Source organism: Meles meles, chromosome 15 (assembly GCF_922984935.1).
Source record: "Meles meles chromosome 15, mMelMel3.1 paternal haplotype, whole genome shotgun sequence".
Classification (NCBI taxonomy): Eukaryota; Metazoa; Chordata; class Mammalia; order Carnivora; family Mustelidae; genus Meles; species Meles meles.
The window spans coordinates 18,825,880-18,845,801 of NC_060080.1; the positions used below are offsets into that span (position 1 = coordinate 18,825,880).

A 19,922-nucleotide genomic window follows, 5' to 3' on the forward strand; every position below is an offset into this window, starting at 1 on the left:
CAGGGAGCAGGGGTGAGGGTGGGGGTCCTCCATGGTGATGGGGTGGGAGTTGGCCCAGGCCTGCCGGCCAGAAGGACCCTGCAACCACATGTGGGGGAGGCATAATCACCGCTTTGGAAAGGCTCTAGGGCACCATGGATTTCTGTTTTGTTTTACTCAGAACTCGAACTGCTTTCTGTCTTGCGAAGTCTCTTCCATTACTCTCTCTTCCCTCAGGGATCCTATTATCCATGGCTTCCAAGAAAGCGCCTACCTATGGTGAACATTTCAGGACAGAAAAATTAAAAGAATGGCCAGAGGCAGAGTCAGTTGCTTTCATGGAGGTAAAGGAACGTGGTGTTTTGGGATGTAAGTCCTTTGGGTGATGGGACATAAATCCCTTGAGAACTATTTTGTCTCAGTCATGGTTGTAGTCCCCAGAACTAGAATAGCTCCTGGCAGAGAAAATTTCTGTGAATGGGAATGAATGATCCAGGATCAAGGGTGGCCAAGAGTGTGGTCCAAGTGACCAGCAGGCTGCGGGCTGTGTGCCCCAGGGAATTCTGATACTTGAGGGTATGGTAAAGCAATGATTGTTTTTTTTTTTTTTAAGATTTTATTTATTTATTTGACAGACAAAGATCACAAGTAGGCAGAGAGGCAGGCAGAGAGAGAGGGGGGGAAGCAGGCTCTCCACTGAGCAGAGAGCCAGATGTGGGGCTCAATCCCAGGACCCTGAGATCATGACCTGAGCCAAAGGCAGAGTCTTAACCTACTGAGCCACTCAGGTGCCCTAAAGCAATGATTTCCTCATAAAGTTTCATTATTTTATACGATCCTATAATCTGTCTCACTGTAAAGAAGAGCTCGTGGATACTTCCTTTCTTTTGCCATGGTAGCAGTTAAGAGTGGTGAGACCTTTAGCATTGGTGTGTATGCACACAGAAAACTGTGAGTCTCACAAGTGCTGCCAGAAATCATTAACCTTCCTTATGTTTTCTGGCAAAATGACGAAGTAATTAGTGAAAGCAAAAACTGTTTATTTCCTTTAAAAAGGTGGTTCAAAAGTTGGACACGTGATCAATAGTATTTATAACATTTATTACTAATGTTAATAAGGATGGCTTAAAAATGTGGTTTTCCACATTTGTCAAAATAGATGTTTCTACTTCAAATAGGTTGATTTAAGTTTATAGCATTGGGAAAATATTTAATTATTTTACATGATTTTTCAATTACCGTCCCTTTTTTTTTTTTTTTAAGATCTATTTATTTGACAGAGAGGCAGCGAGAGAGGGAACACGAGCAGGGAAAGTGGGAGAGAGAGAAGCAGACTTCCCACAGAGCAGGGAGTGTGATACAGGGCTCAATTCTAGGACCCTGGGATCATGATCTGAGCCACAGGCAGACGTTTCACCGACTGAGCCAACCAGGTGCCCCTTAATTGCTGTCTTAGAATAAGTCTAAGAAGGCTTTAAAGCAAGATTTTGCTTGTATTACCAAGAGAGTTTTATTTTGAAGACCCAAATAGCTATCTGAATATTATTTTAGATTTCATTTGTAGCTGTTAAATGTATGGATAAAGCTACAACTCTCCTTTTCGAGGTCTCTCTCATTCACAGATTTGTTATTTGAGTTTGGGGGTTCGTTTGTTTTGATGCAGAACCAAAGATGTGGCAGAACCAAAGATCGAATAATATAGTTTTAAGAACCTGGATCTTTTTACACTAATTCTTCTAGGAATAGCATTTCTCCTCCAGATACTGGATTTTTATTGCCTTCCCATTTGTTCCGACTTAGTCCTATAAGCATAAAAGCTGGAAGCCCAGTTCATGGTCCAAATGAAAAACCCTAGGGTGAGGTTTAAGTGCATCAAGTTTACCCCAACTCCCAATGGAAGCAGCAAGTCTCTAGACGTGAGACAATCTTGGTCCTAGGCCAGAAGCTGCCACTAACCGGCTCTTTCTTACTTAAAAAGAGGTTTTGACTTATAAAAACAACGGTGGAAGTCAGGAACTTCAAGGGCCCTTTAAAACATACCTAGAGAATGCCTGAAAAGAGGATTCATTTTATAGAGGATCCCTTTAATTAGTAAGCTTTCTTAGTAATTCAAAAATACGATTTAATGGTATGACGTTAAGAGATTTGTTTCAGAAAAATCTGGGTAGGGAGGCCGGGGAGAGTGAGCAGGGATTTCGATGAACTAAGATTGACTCTCTGAGTTGATAATTATTGAACCTGGGTGATGGGTTCACAGAGACTCATGTTTGAAAACTGCCTTAATAAAAAGTTATAAAATAGTCTTTGAGGTAACAGGCAGTGGATACACAGTAAAACTCTTGGTAAAATACAATGAGTTTTGTGATTCTGGTTGGTTTCTTCAGGATTTACATCCGAATACTCAATTCTGTAATTTTAGGCATTAGCTAGAGAAGACATTGATGAAGCTGTCTGTGCAATATTATTTAGAGAAAATTACATTGCAAAGGTGAGAGTGGGCTACAGGCTTGGATTCTAAGTGTCCAGGTAAGCAAGAGCAGTGCGTGGCTGAGAGGATGTTACTGTGTCACAGAGACTCTTTCTGCTGGGAGAAGGAGCCTCCTCTGATTTGTTTATTTATACAGCATAGATCTGAGATTGCCCAGCTCCTTGCAGGCTCACTCAGAGGTCAGGATTCCTAGCTCTTCCTGTAAGGGATCTGAGAGATTGTTCTAACTGCTTCCCCTCTTTGTTCTGGTACTGAATGGAAATTCGTTCTGACTCAAACTAAATCTCTTTCTCATATGTTCCCACATCACAATGGGGCTACGTAAAACCACCTGAAATGGTATTTAAGGGTAATGACCAATCAGTCCTGAGAATTACTATGAAATTAATAAATTTAAAGGACTTTCTCCTTTCCTTTCCGTTCCCTTCCTTTCTTCCCTCCCTCCTTCCTTCATTTCTTTCTTTCTTTCTTTTTTAAGAGAGTATGAGGGGGAGGGGCAAAGGGAAGGAGAGATAATTTTTTTTTTAAGATTTATTTATTTAAAAAAATTTTAAAAAACCATTTATTAGAGAGAGAGCACACAAGCTGGGAGAGTGGCAGGCAGAGGCAGAGGAGAGGCAGGCTCCCCACTGAGAGGAGAACCCAATGTCGGGCTCAATCCCAGGACTCAGGGATCACAACCCAAAGGCAGATGCTTGATTGAGCTATCCAGGTGCCCCAAGATTTATTTTGGAAAGAGCGAGAGCGAGAGAGTGTGTGTGAGCAGAGGCAAAGGCAGAGCGAGAAAGTCTCAAGCAGACTCCGCATTGAGCGTACAGCCAGATGCTGGGCTGATCTTAGAACCCTAAGATCATGACCTGAGCTGAAATCAAGAGTTGAACACTTAACCAACTAAGCCACACAAGCACCCCAATAAACTTAAAGAAGTTTAATTTTAAAGATCTATTTATTCTAGAGAGAGAGTAGGGGGAGGGGCAGTGGGAGATGATGGGCCGGCTGGGAAACCCGCGCTCCAAAATGGCGGATCTCCCCGACAACCCTCTCCAAGATGGCGGACTTTCCCGCCACCCTCACTGCAGCCTCCACGTCACCGCCAGGAAACTGAAACTCACCACCCAGGAACTTCCCAATGGGAACTGTCCATCACAGACTTCCCCCGCCCCATACCCTCCGATCACCACATACCTTGCCATATATGGACTCCAGCCCATGCCTTACCTTGGTCCGATACACTCTCCCCACCCCATACCCTTTGATCACCGCATACCTTGCTTATATGGACGCCAGGCTATGCCCTACCTCAACCCGATAAAAGGACCTCGCCAACTCCCTCCCAGCACAACTTCCCCGACTCACTTCTCTCTCTCTCTCTCTCTCTCTCTGCAGTGCTTGCAATAAAGTTCATCTCTTGGATCCATTTGCCTTGTAGCCTTTTTCTTACTATCGCCGGTGGGAGCAACCTAACAGGAGAGAATCTTTAAGCAGACTCCCCACAGAGCCCTACCAGTGGCCCAGTCTCACAACCCAAGAAATCAGGAACTGAGGCCAAACTCGGAGTCAGATGCTTAACCCACTGAGCCCACACACACCCCAAAGAAGTTTTAATTTTAATGAGAGAGATTGAAATTTGCTGTTAAAATGGTCCTGTGATGTTTGTAATTTATGAAGGAAGTTCACATATATTCTCATTTGCACATGAAAAGAGGTAGATGGGATTGGCCTCCTATACATTCAGAGAGTGGAGCACGTCTAGTGCCCTGTTTACTCTACCAATTTTGTTGTAGACTTTACTGATGATGAAGCCTGGGGACATGCTGTGGGTGACAGGAAAGCTTTGAAATCCTTAAAAAGAAGCAGGAGTTTGATGAGTTAGGAATGGTTTGGCTGTGGTGTAACCTGAAGGCACAGTTCTAGTTTAGAACCTTTCCTGGGTTCCTCCTGCCCTGTGCTCTCAGGTTCTCTTACTGAACTTCATTGTGTTCTTCAGTTACCTCATGCTCGGACCTTGCAACCCGAAAATATTGAGGGTTTAGGAGTGGGAGCAAGTGTTTTCTGCCGTTATTCAAATGATGGTAAGTGGAAAACTTCTTTTTTTTTTTTTTAAGATTTTATTTATTTATTTGACAGAGAGAAATCACAAATAGGCAGAGAGGCAGGCAGAGAGAGAGGAGGAAGCAGGCTCCCCACCAAGCAGAGAACCCGATACGGGGCTCCATCCCAGGACATTGGGATCATGACCTGAGCTGAAGGCAGAGGCTTTACCCACTGAGTCACCCAGGCTCCCCAATAAGTGGAAAACTTCTTAATAATGTGTTTTCCTTGTTTGTATCCTCTGATTAGAGATTAGATACATATTTTTAGCATCTGGATATTTTTAAGCAAAGAAGAAGAGATGTTACATAAGAAATGGGTTGAAAAATGTTGCAGAGCCTCTTCCGAGAATTATAGACAAAGTAATTTCATACAGATGGTTGGAAAAAATGAAATAGAGAATTTTGAATATTTTTTACAGAGTACCAATAAAAAGGTACTGTGGGGTTTTTTTTTAAATAAAGTATAATTTATAGAGTCAAGCCAACATTTTCACTGGTTATGCAAATAGTCCTAGTGTTATTTTTGTATTTATGATGAATTCATGGAATTATAATACGGCCTACTATATTTTTAAACTTGGGGTTTCAGAAGGAGGAAATAGAAATATTAATTTGGAACTAGATTTATCAGGAATATTTTTAGGTAAAGAGAATAGCAGTAGCTTAAACCATAAGGAAATTTATTGTGAACTAAGAAGTTGAGCGTTAGGTGGTCTTATTATGGTTTCTGATAGCAAAACAATGTTAGTCACCCCAGTTTTTTCCTGTAATTCTTTGCTGCTATCCTTAATATTTTAAGTTTTCCCTCATCATTCTTATATTTGAAGATTTAATTTATTTATTTGACACAGAGAGAGAGAGAGATCACAAGTAGGCAGAGAAGCAGGCAGAGAGAGAGGAGGAAACAGGCTCCCTGTTGAGCAGAGAGCCCGACGTGGGGCTCAATCCCAGGACCCTGAGATCATGACCTGAGCCGAAGGCAGCGGCTTAAGCCTCATTTGGTTACTCACAGCATCAGGTGTTACATCTGTGCTCAAGCAGGAAGAAGGGGTAAGAAATGGTGCCAGGGTACCCTTTTCTTATACCTGATCTTTGATCTGGAAGCAGAAAGAGTTCCCAGAAGCTCCTGGCAGATTTCCACTTAGGTCACATTATCCATAACTGGGTCACATCACGAGAGCTAGCTAGAAGGAGGGCCAGGAAAGAGAGTGTAGCTTTCCAATGTCTTGAGTAGGAAGAGGGCAAGGGAGAAAGGGATTCCATGGCTGTTGAGTTAGGAGGGACCACTGGTTTCTACACACTGTTCTTCAGTTTGGCTCTACAAAACAATAACATTTTGACTGCTCGTTTTGAAGATTTTTTTCTGTTTTAACTTTGTCGTCAGGACCCTCCTTTGGAATTTGGGTCTGCCTAGATTTCCAGGCATTTACTATAGATCTAGAGTAGTTTGCCTGGAATGTCATAATATTTATTTGCTGAGCAAAATTTCTGGATGTGAACATTAAATACTTCTTCCTAAGCACTCTAAGAGGCAGAGCTCAGTGTCAGAACCAAAGTGCACAGTCTTACAATTGTGCCCAGAAAGGTGATTGCAGAAGTATAGGATGGGGAAGCCGTGAAGCCATGCTTTAGAAAAAGGATGTTGGGAGGCTGGGGTGACTCAGTTGATTAAGCCTCTGCCTTCAGCTCAGGTCATGACCTCAGGGTCCTGGGCTTGAGCTCTGAGTCGGGCTCACTGCTCAGTGGGGAGTCTGCACCTTTGCCCTTCACCTAGCTCATACTCTGTCTCTCTCTCCCTCAAATAAACAAACAAAATCTTTTTTTTTTTCTTAAAGATTTTATTTATTTGTCAGAGAGAGAAAGAGAGGGCACAAATGGGGAGCAGCAGGCAGAGGGAGAAGCAGGTCCCTCACTGAGCAAGGAGCCCGATGTGGGACTCGATCCCAGGACCCTAGGATCATGACCTGAGCCAAAGGCAGACGCTTAACAACTGAGCCACCCAGGTTTCCCTCAAATAAATAAATAAAATCTTTAAAAAAAAAAGGCATGTGTTGAAATACGAGGTTTTGTTTTGTTTTAAAGATTTTACTTATTTGAGAGAGAGCTTTTATTTATTTGAGAGCATGCAAAAGCATGAGAGGGGGTTGGAGAGGCTGAGGGGGTAGAAGAAGCAGACCTCCTGCTGAGCAGGGAGGCTGACTTCGCGGCTCAGTCCCAGGGTCCTGAGATCATGACCTGAGCCACAGACTGACACTCAACCGACTGAGCCACCCGGACGCCCTAAGGGTGCGTGGGTTTTGTTTGTTTGTTTTTTAAAGATGTTATTTATTTATTTATTTGACAGACAGAGATCACAAGTAGGCAGAGGCAGGCAGAGAGAGAGGGGGAAGCAGGCTCCCTCCTGAGCAGAGAGCCTGATGCAGGACTCGATCCCAGGACCCCGAGATCATGACCTGAGCCAAAGGCAGAGGCTTTAACCCACTGAGCCACCCAGGCACCCAGTGTGCGTGGTTTTAAATGACTGTCAAATCAGTGTGAGTGGACTGTGGGAGCTGACTTCTAAGAAAACACTTGGGCTCTCAGGCTGTATGAAGGGAGGTGGTAGGCACTTGGAGTGAGAAGCATCGAAGTCCCCCCTTGCTCTCCTGTCACTCTGGATTCACACTACAGAAGGGACCTTCACCAGGGTGGAGGCTTGATGACACTTCAATGGAGGAAAAGTGGGAAGGGATACGGGGTAATTTAGCCCAGGGAAGAGAGGACAGGAGAGGGAACGAGAACTTTAAATATTTAAAAGGCTGGCATGTGGGTGATGGGTAGATAAATTTTTTGTTGTTCCCGCTAGAGAACTAGTATCTGCCCGGGGCAGTGACAAGGCGGATTTCAGTTCAGTCTAAGGACAAACTGGTGGTTAGAATGGCCAAACTGCTTTCCTGGTGGAGCAGAAAGTTCTCAGGCTAAGGCTAGCTGATGACTTCAGACTAAAGCTTGATGATTACTTCTCTTGGAAGGTGGTGGACTATCAGTGCAGTCTAAATTACTTCTCAGGTTCCTTCTTACCCTTTGACTCTATAATTTTATATGAAGGAAGAATAAAGCATTTGGCATTTCTGAATCTTGCAAAACACCACTGTATGAAGTGATTTGCTCTTAGGTGTATTTTTGTTTTTTTTCTAAAGTAAATTGCACTTGAAGACCTTTGTGATCCTGAAGTATGCAGGACTTTTTACATGACAAAAAAGGACTAAATTATCAAAGGTAAGTAAGATTCATTCAGTCATTCATTCTTAGAAGCTCTGGGGTTGGGGGAAAACCTAGTCATTTTTGAAGTCTTGTAATTTCTCTGTATTCATTTAAAAATCTACAGAAGCATTTCCTCTGAGTTTTAGAACAGGAACCTACAGTAATTTCACCTACTGGGGAATTGACATGTGTGTGTTCCTCCGCTCCCATTCAGCAAACTGGAAGCCCAGGAGGGAGAGGGAGACATGACGGCAAGTGCAGTGGGGTGTGACGGGGGTCATGGTGCAGGGGGCACTGGCCCAAGAGGCAGAGCTCCTTTCTGGGGAAGGTGGAAGGAGGGGGGGCCGGGACGGTTGCCCAGAGAACCAGTAGTTGGGCTGGTAATGAATCTTCACGTTTCAAACTTACCAGTGTAGAGTTAAAATTTTGAGATACAGTTTCCAGTGTTTATTCCTGTGTAGCAAAAGTAGTCACCTGGTATTAGCAGTCATTAACAAAATATGTGTGGCTCTGAAGAGGGAAGTAGTTGGTTTTGCTTCTTCCAGAAAACCAAGGCAGATCATTGTTACGAAGATAAGAAGGTTCTTTTGGGAGCGCCTGGGTGGCTCAGTGGGTTAAGCCTCTGCCTTCAGCCCAGGTCGTGATCTCAGGGTCCTGGGATCGAGCCCCGCATCGGGCTCTCTGCTCAGTAGGGAGCCTGCTTCCCCTCTGTCTCTGCCTGCCTCTCTGCCTACTTGTGATCTCTCTCTCTCTCTATCAAATAAATAAATAAAATCTTTAAAAAAGACAAGAAGGTTCTTTTGGCTCTGGGGGACTTGCTAGTGTGGTATTGGTCAGTCATTTTGCTGCCTCACTTATTCAGTACCTGTTTACCTCATACATGCTTAGGGAACCAGCGTCGGGCCGGGTGTACGTGGGGAGTGAAGAAAGGGAAAAAGTGGCCCCTAGTCTAAAGTCTGTAATCAGGAATGGGGAGGGGGGAGAAAACCATCTTTCTCAGCATCCTCTGTAGCCTGGTTTCCTGACACTCACCCAGGCCAAGGTTCCCTGCCCTTCTCTTCTCACAGACTCTAGAGACTGGTTGCCAGGTCTCCCGGGAGCACCCTTACTGCCAGGCCACCTACAGATCTGCCTTGTGCTCCTAAAGCGTCCTGAGCTGATCCCTCTCATGACTAGATTGTCACTGTGTATGACTTTCTAGACTGAGAGATCCTGGAGGACAGGAGCTCATTGGGATGTGGCACACCGTGGCGTCAGCAAATATTTATGGGCTGATGCGGTGATGCGGTGGAACTCTTGTCAGAGTATGTCGCTTCTCTCTGGGCGGCCCTCCCTCCAGTAAGCCGCTCACGGCTCAGTGAAATGTCCGAAAGTGAGACAGATGACATTTACTCTTTTCCTGCTATGTGGATTGACATGATTCAGGTCATGATTCAGGTCATGACATGATTCATGCGTCCTTACTCCTTGTTGTAAAATAAGGTGGAATTCTTTAGACAGACTTAGCTTACTACACACTGAGTAGTATCCTCCAAGTTATTTTTCTTGTAGATTATGGTCCCCTCATTTTGTGATCCTCTGTTTAGAAGACAGCAAGAGATGGATGAAGAGAAGAGAGCTCTTTTTCAGTATAAGACAGGTACTTTGTGATCACTGGCTTTGCTTTTAGAGACTTCTAATTGTCCAGTGATTGCCTACCTCAAGAGTGACTGGAGTTGACTTTAAGAGTGTTGATTTAGCTTAGTGTTTTTTTTTTTTTAAGATTTTATTTATGTATTTGACAGACAGAGATCACAAGTAGGCAGAGAGAGGAAGGGAAGCAGGCTCCCTGCTGAGCAGAGAGCCCGATGCGGGGCTCGATCCCAGGACCCTGGTGCCATGACCTGAGCCGAAGGCAGAGGCTTTAACCCACTGAGCCACCCAGGCGCCCCCAGAATTTTTATTTTTTAATAAGTATTTTAATCACCCAGTGCACATCCTGACAGGTGCACTCCTTAATCCCTGTCACCTATTTAGCCCATCTTCTAACCCACCTCCCCTCCGGTAACTATCGGTTTGTTCCCTATAGTTAAGAGTCTGTTTCTTGGGTTGTCTCTCTCTCTCTCTCTCTCTCTTTCCCCCCCATTGCTCATTTGTTTCTTAAATTCCACATATAAGTGAAATCACATGGCATTTGTCTTTCTCTGACTTATTTCACTTAGCATTATACGCTCTTGCGCCATCCATGTTGTTGCAAATGACAAGACTTCATTCTTTTTTTATGGCTGAGTAATGATTCCATCACACACACACACACACACACACACACACACACACACACACTTACACACCACATCTTCTATCCATTCATCTATCAAGGGATACTTGAGTTGCTTCCGTATCTTGGCTATTATAATTAATGCTGCTATAACTCCGTAAATATAGGGGTGCATACATCCCTCATGGTTTTCTATTCTTTGGGTCAATACCCAGTAGTGCAGTTGCTGGATCACAGGGTAGTTCTATTTTTAACTTGTTGAGTACCCTCCATACCGTTTTCCAGAGTGACGACACCAGTTTGCGTTCCCACCAACAGTGTAAGAGTGTTTCCCTTTCTCTACATCCTCGCCAACACCTATTGTTTCCTGTGTTGTTATAATTTTAGCCATTCTGACGGTTGTGAGGTGGTGTCTCATTGTAGTTTTGACTTGCTTTTCCCTGTTGATAAGTGAGGATGAACATCTTTCACGTGTCTGTTCGTCACCTGTACGTCAGGAATAAACCCCACCTGATCGTGGTGAATAATGTTTTTAATGTATTGTTGGATTTGGTTTGTTAATATTTTGTTGAGGATTTTTGCATCTATGTTCACCAGAGATATTGGCCTATGGTTATCTTTTTTTGTGGTGCCTTTATCTGGTTTTGGAATCAGGGTAATGCTGGCTTTATAGAATGAATTTGGAAGTTTTTTTCCTTATCTATTTTTTGGAGTGTTTGTCTCCTCCCCCTGTTTTAAGTATATGGTGTCGTATTTTATACACCCTTTTATTTTGTGAGTTCCTTGACTGGGTTTTTATGGAAATATTCACTTTTACTACTTTTGTGTTTCCTGCCCTCATACTGTCATTTTTGGCCTTTCTACTCAAAGAGTCCCTTTTAATATTTCATGCTGGGTTGGTTTAGTGGCCATGAACTCCTTTGGATTTTGTTTGGGAGACTTCTTTTTAATTTTTAAATAAGTGCCATGCCCAGCATAGAGCCCAGCGTGGGGTTTGAACTCATGACCCTGAGATCAAGACCAGAGTTGATGGGGTGCCTGGGGAGTTCAGTCAGTTAAGTGTCTGCGTTGGGCTCAGATCATGATCCTGGAGTTCCTGGGGATTGAGCCCTGCCTTGGGCTCCCTGCTCAGTGGGGAGTCTGCTTCTCCCACTGTCTCTTGCCTCACTCATGCATTCTCTCTCTCAAATAAATAAAATCTTTTTTTTTTTTTTTAGATGTATTTATTTATTTGACAGAGCGAGATCACAAGTAGAGAGGCAGGCAGAGAGAGAGAGAAGGAAGCAGGCTCCCGCTGAGCAGAGCCCAACGTGGGACTCGATCCCAGGACCCTGAGATCATGACCTGAGCTGAAGGCAGCGGCTTAACCCACTGAGCCACCCAGGCGCCCCTCAAATAAATAAAATCTTAAAAAAAAAAAAAAAGACCTGAACTGAGATAAAAAGTTGGACACTTAACCAACTGAGTCACCCAGGCATCCCTGTTTGGGAAACTCTTTTCTCTCCTCCTACCCTTGCTGGATAGAATATTCTTGGCTGCAGGTTTTTCCCTTTCAGCACTTCGAATGTATCATGCTACTCTTTCTGGTTTGGAAGGTTTCTGCTGAAAAATTCCAATGATAGCCTAATGGGGCTTCCTTTGTATGTAGCTGTCTCCCTTTGTATTGGTGCTTTTAGTATTTTTTTCTTAATTACTGTATTTTGCCATTTTAATTATGATATGTCTTAGGGTGGATCTGCTTTTGTTGATTTTGTTTGGGGTTCTCTGTGCCTCCTGGATCTGGATATCTGTTTTCTTTCCTAGATTAGGGAAGTTTTCAGCTACTATTTCTTCAAATAATGTTATGCCCCCTTTTCTCTTTCCTTTTTGTGGGTCTCCTATAATACAAATGTTATTGTGTTTGATGGAGTCACCAAGTTCCCTAAGTCTATTCTTGTTTTGCATAATTCTTTTTTTCTCTCTTTTGTTCAACTTGATTACTTTCCATTACTCTGTCTTCTAGGTCAGTAATTCATTCCTCTGCTTTTCCAGCCTGCTATTCATTTTATCAAGTGTGTGTTTCATTGTGTTCATTGAGTGTTTTATCTTTGCTGTGTTATTCCTTATCTCTGTGTTAATGGTCTCATAGATATCTCCGTTGTTTTCTCAGGTCCAGAGTGTATCCTTATGATCAATGCTTTAAATTCTCCATCAGCCATGTTACTTACACTTAGATTTCTGGCTGTAGCCTTGCCCTGTTCTTTTATTTGGGACAAATTCCTCTGTCTTCTTATTCTGTCTAAGACTCTGATTGTTTCTGTATGTTAGGAAAGTCAGCTACGTCTCCTGTTCTTGAGGGTAATGGTCTTCACAAGACCCTCAAGAACAGGAGACGTAGCTGACTTGGTGGAGACGTAGCAGAGACGGTGGGAAAGCAGGCTCCCGACTGAGCAGAGAGCCTGTTGTGGGGCTCATTCTCAGGACCCTGAGATCATGACCTGAGCCGAAGGCAGAGGCTTAACCCACTGAGCCACCCAGGCACCCCTTTTTTCCATCTTTTTTATGGTTACTTTATACCTGATTCTAGATATTTTACTAATTATCTCTTCAGTTGTGTCTAATAATCTCTTGTTAAACCCGTCAGTGAGTTATTCTCAGGTGTTTTATTTTTATAGCTTTAGCATTGTATTTGGTTCTTTTTCTGAGAGGTTTGGGGAAGGCTCAGGGCCTGAAGGGTCTCCCTCCCCCACCCTGGGGGACCCTATCTCAAGGCACTGTTTGATGTGCCTACCACTGGGAGGAAGATGTTGAGTACAAGGTTAACTACCCACCTGCCAAGATAGCAACCATGCCTGGGAGAAAAAATTCACCAAAGATAATGCTGCGACCATGGAGGAATCAGTCCCTACCCTGCTACCTGAGGTTGGCAAATTCCCTCAGCAGAGAAAATAGCCAGGGATGGCCAGCTCTTTCTGAAAGAGTGCTTTCCTCTGTGAAATTGTTCAATGACTTTAAGATTGGGAATTTTTTTTCCTCGGAGGTGGTAGTAAAACATTCTCTTTTTCTAGCTGTTGCAGCAGGAGTGTTGGCCTGAGCAAACTTGTAAGTTCTACACAAAAAACAGAAGTCCTGTTATGTTCTCCTGATATTTCCTTTTAGTCTCTCACCCTGAGTTTTGCTGGAACGAACAGTCTGCTTTCTGTTTCCTCTTCTGATTTAGAAATTTTATGTTTTATTTCTGCTTTCTTGGCTTCTTTATAAATGTCAACAATTTTAATTTAAACATGAATAATTATATAACTCCTTATCCCTCAGTGAGACAAAGGCTTTATTTTGCTTTATTTCCTCATCCCCCCACTTTCTTGCTCCTCGGCTCTGTAAGTGGCCTCCAGCCCTTTAGTGTGGCGTCCTTGAGTGAACTCTCCACCTTGCAGCTGGAGGACTCTCTCGGAAGTGATACTCCTCTCCACCTGAAAACCTTCCAGGGGCTTCCCATAACCCTTCCCATAACCTAGTGTGCTGTCTGGACTCTGCCACCCTTTCTGTCTTCATCTAAAAAATCCCTTTCCCTTAAAAGACATACAAATAAACTACAGAAAGATCTGGGTCAAGTCAGCACAGTTATAACCGCCTGCACTGCCACCCTGGTTCATTCTTTTCATTCCTGACCATCCCAGTCCAGACGGTAGAGGGAATTATCACGCCCTCCATCTGCCTTTTCTGACCCCTGCGAGCCCCTTGAGGGCAGGGACTGTGTAGTCTTTATCTTGGTGTTCCCAGCTCGGAGCTGGAATGCAGTAGAGGATGAGTAACTCTTGTTGAATGAATGAAGGAAGGAAGGAAGGAAGAAGAAGGCTTATACGCCGAGATAGGCCTGAGCTTCCCAGGGCAGGAATGGGGGCAGCCCTGGGGAGATCCTCTGGGAGGACACGCCCGGAGGGGCCTCCACATGGCTGCTCAGTAAGGTGAGACAAGTACTTCAAGACAAGGTGGCTGTGTTAGTCAGAGACAGTTCGATTACAAAAAGCAGAATCCTTCTTAAGTTAGAAAATTAAAAAAAAAAAAGAAAGGCGGGGGTGTGAGAAGAGCCATGGTAGGTTAGAGAGCTCTGGTCTGTTATGAAGCTACAGTCAGTGTCTCAGCCTGTTTGGTTGTTACAACAGAATACCAGAGATTGGGGGCCTTATAAACAACAGAAATTGGGGCCCCTGGGTGGCTCAGTCAGTTAAGCGTCTGCCTTCAGCTCAGGTCATGATCTCTAGGTCCTGGGATCAAGCAGCATGTCGGGCTCCCAGCTCAGTGGGGAGTTTCCTTCTCCTCTCCCTCTGCTTGTGCTCTCTCTGTCTCTCAAATGAATAAATAAAAAATACTAAAAAATATAAATAAACAACAGAAATTTATTTCTCACAGCTCTGGAAGCTGGGAAGTCCAAGATCAAGGGGCTGGCAGATTCGGTATCCCACAGGGGCCCGGTTCCTGGTTCTTAAAACGATCATTCTTTTTTTGTTGTTTTTGTTTTTGTTTTTGTTTTTTTAAGATTTTATTTATTTATTTGACAGAGAGAAATCACAAGTAGACAGAGAGGCAGGCAGAGAGAGAGAGAGGGAAGCAGGCTCGCTGCTGAGCAGAGAGCCCGATGTGGGACTCGATCCCAGGACCCTGAGATCATGACCTGAGCCGAAGGCAGCGGCTTAACCCACTGAGCCACCCAGGCGCCCCCCGGTTCCTGGTTCTTAGACAGCACCTTCTTGCCGTGTTCTCACATGGATAAGGGGGTGAGGGAGCATTCTAGGGCCTCTTTTATAGGGGCATTCATTCATGAGGGCTCTGTCCTCGTGACCTACACCTCCCAAAGGCCCTACGTCCTAATCCCATCACACTGGGGGTTGGGTTTCAACACATGAACTTTGGGGGGCTACATTCAGACCATAGGGATCACGAGGACAGCCAGGCTGCATAAAGACTGAGAGCCATGTCCTTTCCTCTTTGGGACTTTGTGGCTTTCATCAGAGCTTCTTTGTGAACCTGCTTCACAAAACTTTCTCTGCACACTGGGGAAAACAATAGGATAGGGTAGGACTTGGATCCCAAGTCTGCACACTGGCTTTCTCTGCTTTCTTGTGCATGTGCTGGAAAATGGGTGCATTGGGCCTGCCTGAGTTTCTGGTTTGGGCCCTCTAGGACTGCCTGAAAGCCGTCCTGTCCCACTTACAACTGTGGGGCCTGAAGCCCTGGACCAGGTACCTTGGCCACAGGCAGAGAAGGATCACATGACTGTCTAATGGTTGTGCCAGCAGGGTTGTGGGTGGGGCAGACCGATTGATGGACAGCCACCAAGTGATGTCTACTCAGTCCTTCCTTTTCATGAAGGGAGTACTGAGTTTGCAAAATTCATTTTCAGACAATTATTAAATAATACAATTCTGTTTGTATGGAGTTGAGATACTTTTTTTCCCCTGTTTTTCTTTGCAGTTCTGAAAAACTTACCTGTTCAGAAAAGAAACATCTGCCTGATAAAGAGAACAAGACTACCGACCCAAGTCAGACTGCTTTTGAAAGGAAGTTTTGTTCCTTGAAGCTCAGCCAGGAGAATAAAAGGGATGAGAAGAACTGTGTGGTGAGTGGATAAGATTTGGGGGGGAACAGGGCTCGGATGGCCTAAGTTTGCAGCGCGCAGGAGACAGCAGACATTGATTGTGGAATCTGAGCCGTTGACAGAGCCCTCCTTCTCCCATGGCTTCCCCAGGGCAGAGAAGGTGGGAGCCAAGAGAGGGAGTGAGAGCGAGGATGCAGACGAGGCTTCATTTAATGCACAAGAAATGAGGGGTTTGCCTCTGGGCTTGGTGCTGCTGCACAGATGAGACAGTCTCTGGCAGGGAGCCTGGGGTCTGGAAACTCAGAGAAGGAGCATATTGGGGAACCCTGGACCCTGCTTTTGGGGGGACAGCTTGTGCCCTTACGAGATGAGAGAAACCCTGGCCACAGAGTTCTGCCCTCTGAGTTCTCATTTTTTTCTGAAGTTTTTGCTCTTCTGCCATTTTTCTACCATGTGTGCATCCGACCCAGACCAAAAGAATTGGTTCTCCTCAGTGTAGTCACAATAGGTGGGAATCTTCTGAAGTGAAATTCATACTGAAAGTTAGGCCACTTGAGGGTTTAGATACATGAAAGTTATTTTATATGTAAGCATTTTCCGCGAACAGGTTTCTTATCGAGAGCTCACGATCTGACTGGCACATCTTCCCTTCCGTCCGCTCATCTTCTTCCCACATCCTGTATCCTAGTGCCCGAGGGTGAGGAGGCTCCCAGGGGCCTGGGAACTGAGAGGGGTTCATGACTGTCTGGAGGGCGGTGGATCTGTGTGTTCGCCAACTGCCCCGCTCTCACCTCCAGCGCACACAGGACGAGGGACTAGTTTTCTTGAGCATGAAAATCTTTAGATGTTTTGTGACCCAAGTCCTACCCTATCCCGTTGTTTTCCTCAGTCTCTCAGAAATGGATTCTCCTTATATGGTTGTCTCCATAACACTTTCCTCAGCAATTTTTTTTCTTAAAGATTTTATATGTTTGAGAGAGAGAGAGAGAGCACAAGCAGGGGGAGAGGCAGAGAGCACAAGCCGGGGGAGAGGCAGAGGGAGACGCATACTGCCCACTGAACAGGGAGAGGATGTGGGACTCGATGTGAGGACTTTGGGATCATGACCTGAGCCCAAGGCTGCTGGTGAACTAACTGAGCCCCCCAGGGCCCCCTCCAGCAATGTCTTCTGTGGATAATTCTGAGAGCCAAGCCCCTTAGTTCTGAATGGGACTGCTCAGCTCTGCCCTTTTGGCAGGGTAGCCTGACTGCCGTTACCAAGAGAGCCCAAAAATGGAGTGTGGTTTACACATGACGGAAGTTTATTTCTTGCTCAGGAACCAGAACAGGATAGGTTGGCAGGCTGTCCCTCTTCCATGCAGTCCTCTGGCTGAGGGAACCTTTGTCGTCTTCAGTGCCCAGGTTCCAAGGTTGAGCTGTCCACCTGCAGAGGGAGGAGGTCCGGAAGCAGTGCTCCCCTGGGAGGGTAGGTGGGCCAGATCGCACATGTTCCAACCCATGAGGACCGTCACATGGCTGTTCCCAACCACAGGGAGGTTGGTGCTGGGAAAAGTAGCCCCTCTCTGCTCTGAGCACAATGGCAGAGAGAGCGAGTGTTTTGTGGAGAGCTGGTTATCTCTGTCCCCCCACAGAAAGGTTAGTACCGTGTGGAGTCCAAAGACCTAGGACTTGGGCTGAGCATTGGCTGAGCATTGCAGAAGCCAGAGAGCAGGGGAGAGGGGAGGAGAGGGCTGCCTGGAAGGGCCCAGCTCAGGTGGGAGGGTCAAGTGTTGGGTGGGATCTCTGAGACCTTCCTCCCTGCCCGTCAGCCCCTCTTCGCTACCCTGCACTCGGCGCTTCCCTCTGTTCCTAGGTTGGAGGAACCAGACAGCACAGACCATGCTCGGGGGAGCGGCTGGGGAAGGCCAGCATCGGTGGGGGGCACGGCCCGTGGAAAGAGTGATGACGGCCGAGGTCCTGGGGCGGCACCTGGCCTCCCTGCAGCTGGGGCTCGGGTGAGGCTGCCTGGAACCGCGCCGTCGGCAGGGAGGCCACTGGCAGTAAAGCTCCGCCGAGCTTTAGCTTGCGGTGTCTGTGCAACAGTTAAATGTTGCAGCAGGGTTTCTCTCTCCACCTATTGCGAGACATAAGCACACAGTAATAGTTACTGTTTACTGAGCTCCTGTTGTGAGCTGGGTGAGGGGTTGTATTCACGTAGAAGCTTTGGCAGTGAGACGGTAGCAGCTCCTGTTACATGCAGCTCAGAGGGGTTCAAGGTCAGCTGCATGGTCGAAAGCGGCAGCGTTCTTGATTCCGAGTCCGGGCCCTCCGGTGCCAAAGCACTGGTCTGCTCACCAGAGCGCACGCCCTTCTCTCCCCATAACGCCAGTCAGGCTGGTCAGGATTCGGGTCCCTTTCAGAGGGCGGTTATCCGGCGGGTTGGTGTGCCACAGCGTCCTGATCCTGAAGGGCACGGACGGTGGGGTAGGGGTTGCTGGGCGTCCCTCGGGTCCGCTCAGTCCGTCCCCGGGGGATGCAAGGAGTCTAAAGGCGCAGCCCGTTCCCTCACCCTTCAGAAAATCAAGCTCACGATTCAGTCAGGAGAGAACTTGATTTCTTAAGAGGCAGAGCTGCGTTCCCAGGTCAAAGCAGGTGACTGGCGTTGCTGGGAATACAGACACTGGAAGTCCTCCAGAGTTTCAGAGAAGTTATCTGACTCGTGTCCTCTAGGCTCCTGCCCTGAATCTGAAGAGAATCCTGACGTATGCAGACCTGGAGAGATGGCTCTGGCCACAGCTCATCCCGGTGAGAATGCAAGCCCCCACTATCCTGGGAAAGGATTATTCTGTAGGTCAAGTCAGAAGTAACTCAAGAACTGTTTTTTTTTTTTTTTTTTTTAATTTATTTGAGAGACAGTGAGAGAGAGCATGAGCGAGGAGAAGGTCAGAGGGAGAAGCAGACTCCCAGTGAGCTGGGAGCCTGATGCGGGACTCGATCCTCGGACTCCAGGATCATGACCTGAGCTGAAGGCAGTCGCTCAACCAACTGAGCCACCCAGGCGCCCCCCAAGAACTGCTTTTAAACCAGCCTGACCCACCAGTGAGCGTCTCAGGCTTTGTAAGTCCAGGCAGAGGCAGACTCGGACACGGACCTATATCTGCTTCCCAAGACCCTATGGGAGACCCTCTAGGAGATCAGGGAGGCTGTGCCTGACCAGCCAAACTTTGCGTTAATTGAGAAATGCTGTTGTTTTGGTTTCAGATGTTGAGTGGCGTCTCCTCTGCTGGCACTGCCCTATTTCTTTTACATCTAAGCTGTAACAAGTCAGTGCCCACGATTAATACCTAGAACGATGATTTTTTTTTTACTTGAATATTCTGAATTATGTTTTCTAGCTTGCTTTTTTGGTCAGTGATTATGCTGAGACGGAAGTGGGGGCTGGGGTGGAGGGACATCTGGACCTTTCCTCTTCTTCCAGCTCCCTGAGAATCAGGGCTCCCGCAGCCTGTGTGGATCTTCCCAAAGTCAGCTGTCGGTCCTGCGGCACTCACGAACCCGGGACTCAGTGGGTAAGACCTTATTTTTATCGATGTTCAAAACGAATTTCATACTTCAAGCTCCAGAGCCCAGACAAGCAGCTCCGACGGTGCGTATGTGGCTCGCGACGGGGACGGGGAGAGGGGCTGCGGGAGCTGCAGGCTGAGGGCCTGCTCAGGTTTAATGTCTGTGCATTTTCTGGAGTCCCAAGTTACCCCTGAGGTTCCTGCTCACCTGGCAAGCAGAAGGACTCAGAAGGGTCTTGCTCCCACAGGGGTCAGCAGTCTAGCCACCTATGAGGACCAAGCCCCAGAAACCGTAGGTGAATGGACCAGAGTCCTGGAGCAAGTGAGAGTCAAGACGAGGCTGCAGGGTCTCCTAGGCGCGCCCCACCCCCACGCTGCCCTTGGTTTTTGCCACTGTTGTAGAAAGAAAATTTGGTTTCATTACCAGCAACCCCTGAAGTTACCTTTTAATTTTTTTTTTTTTAAGATTTTATTTATTTGAGAGAGCCAGCGGGACACCACAAGCAGAGGGAGCAGGAGAGGGAGGCACAGACTCCCAGCTGAGCAGGGAGCCCAGTGTGGGACTTGATCCCAGAACCCTGGGATCATGACCTGAGTCAAAGGCAGACACTTAACCGACTGAGCCATCGAAACTTACCTTTTAAGAGCCTTTCAGGTGGAACATAAATCAGTCAAACTTTGAAAGAAGTTACATTCATAAACTTATATTTTTATTCTTTCTGTACATATTGGCAATGATAAAGCT

The 19,922-nt window shown here is 46.1% G+C and overlaps 1 protein-coding gene across 1 annotated transcript; it reads left to right on the forward strand.

The window, feature by feature from the left end:
- The first annotated feature begins 230 nt into the window (after nucleotides 1-230).
- On the forward strand, nucleotides 231-16,269 carry FAM228A (family with sequence similarity 228 member A). The gene is made up of 7 exons (XM_045979021.1): nucleotides 231-323; nucleotides 2,399-2,467; nucleotides 9,355-9,442; nucleotides 10,512-10,579; nucleotides 15,221-15,279; nucleotides 15,512-15,656; nucleotides 16,243-16,269. Exons 1-7 carry the CDS (start codon nucleotides 231-233, stop codon nucleotides 16,267-16,269), a joined length of 549 nt encoding a protein of 182 aa, XP_045834977.1.
- The last annotated feature ends 3,653 nt before the right edge of the window (nucleotides 16,270-19,922 follow it).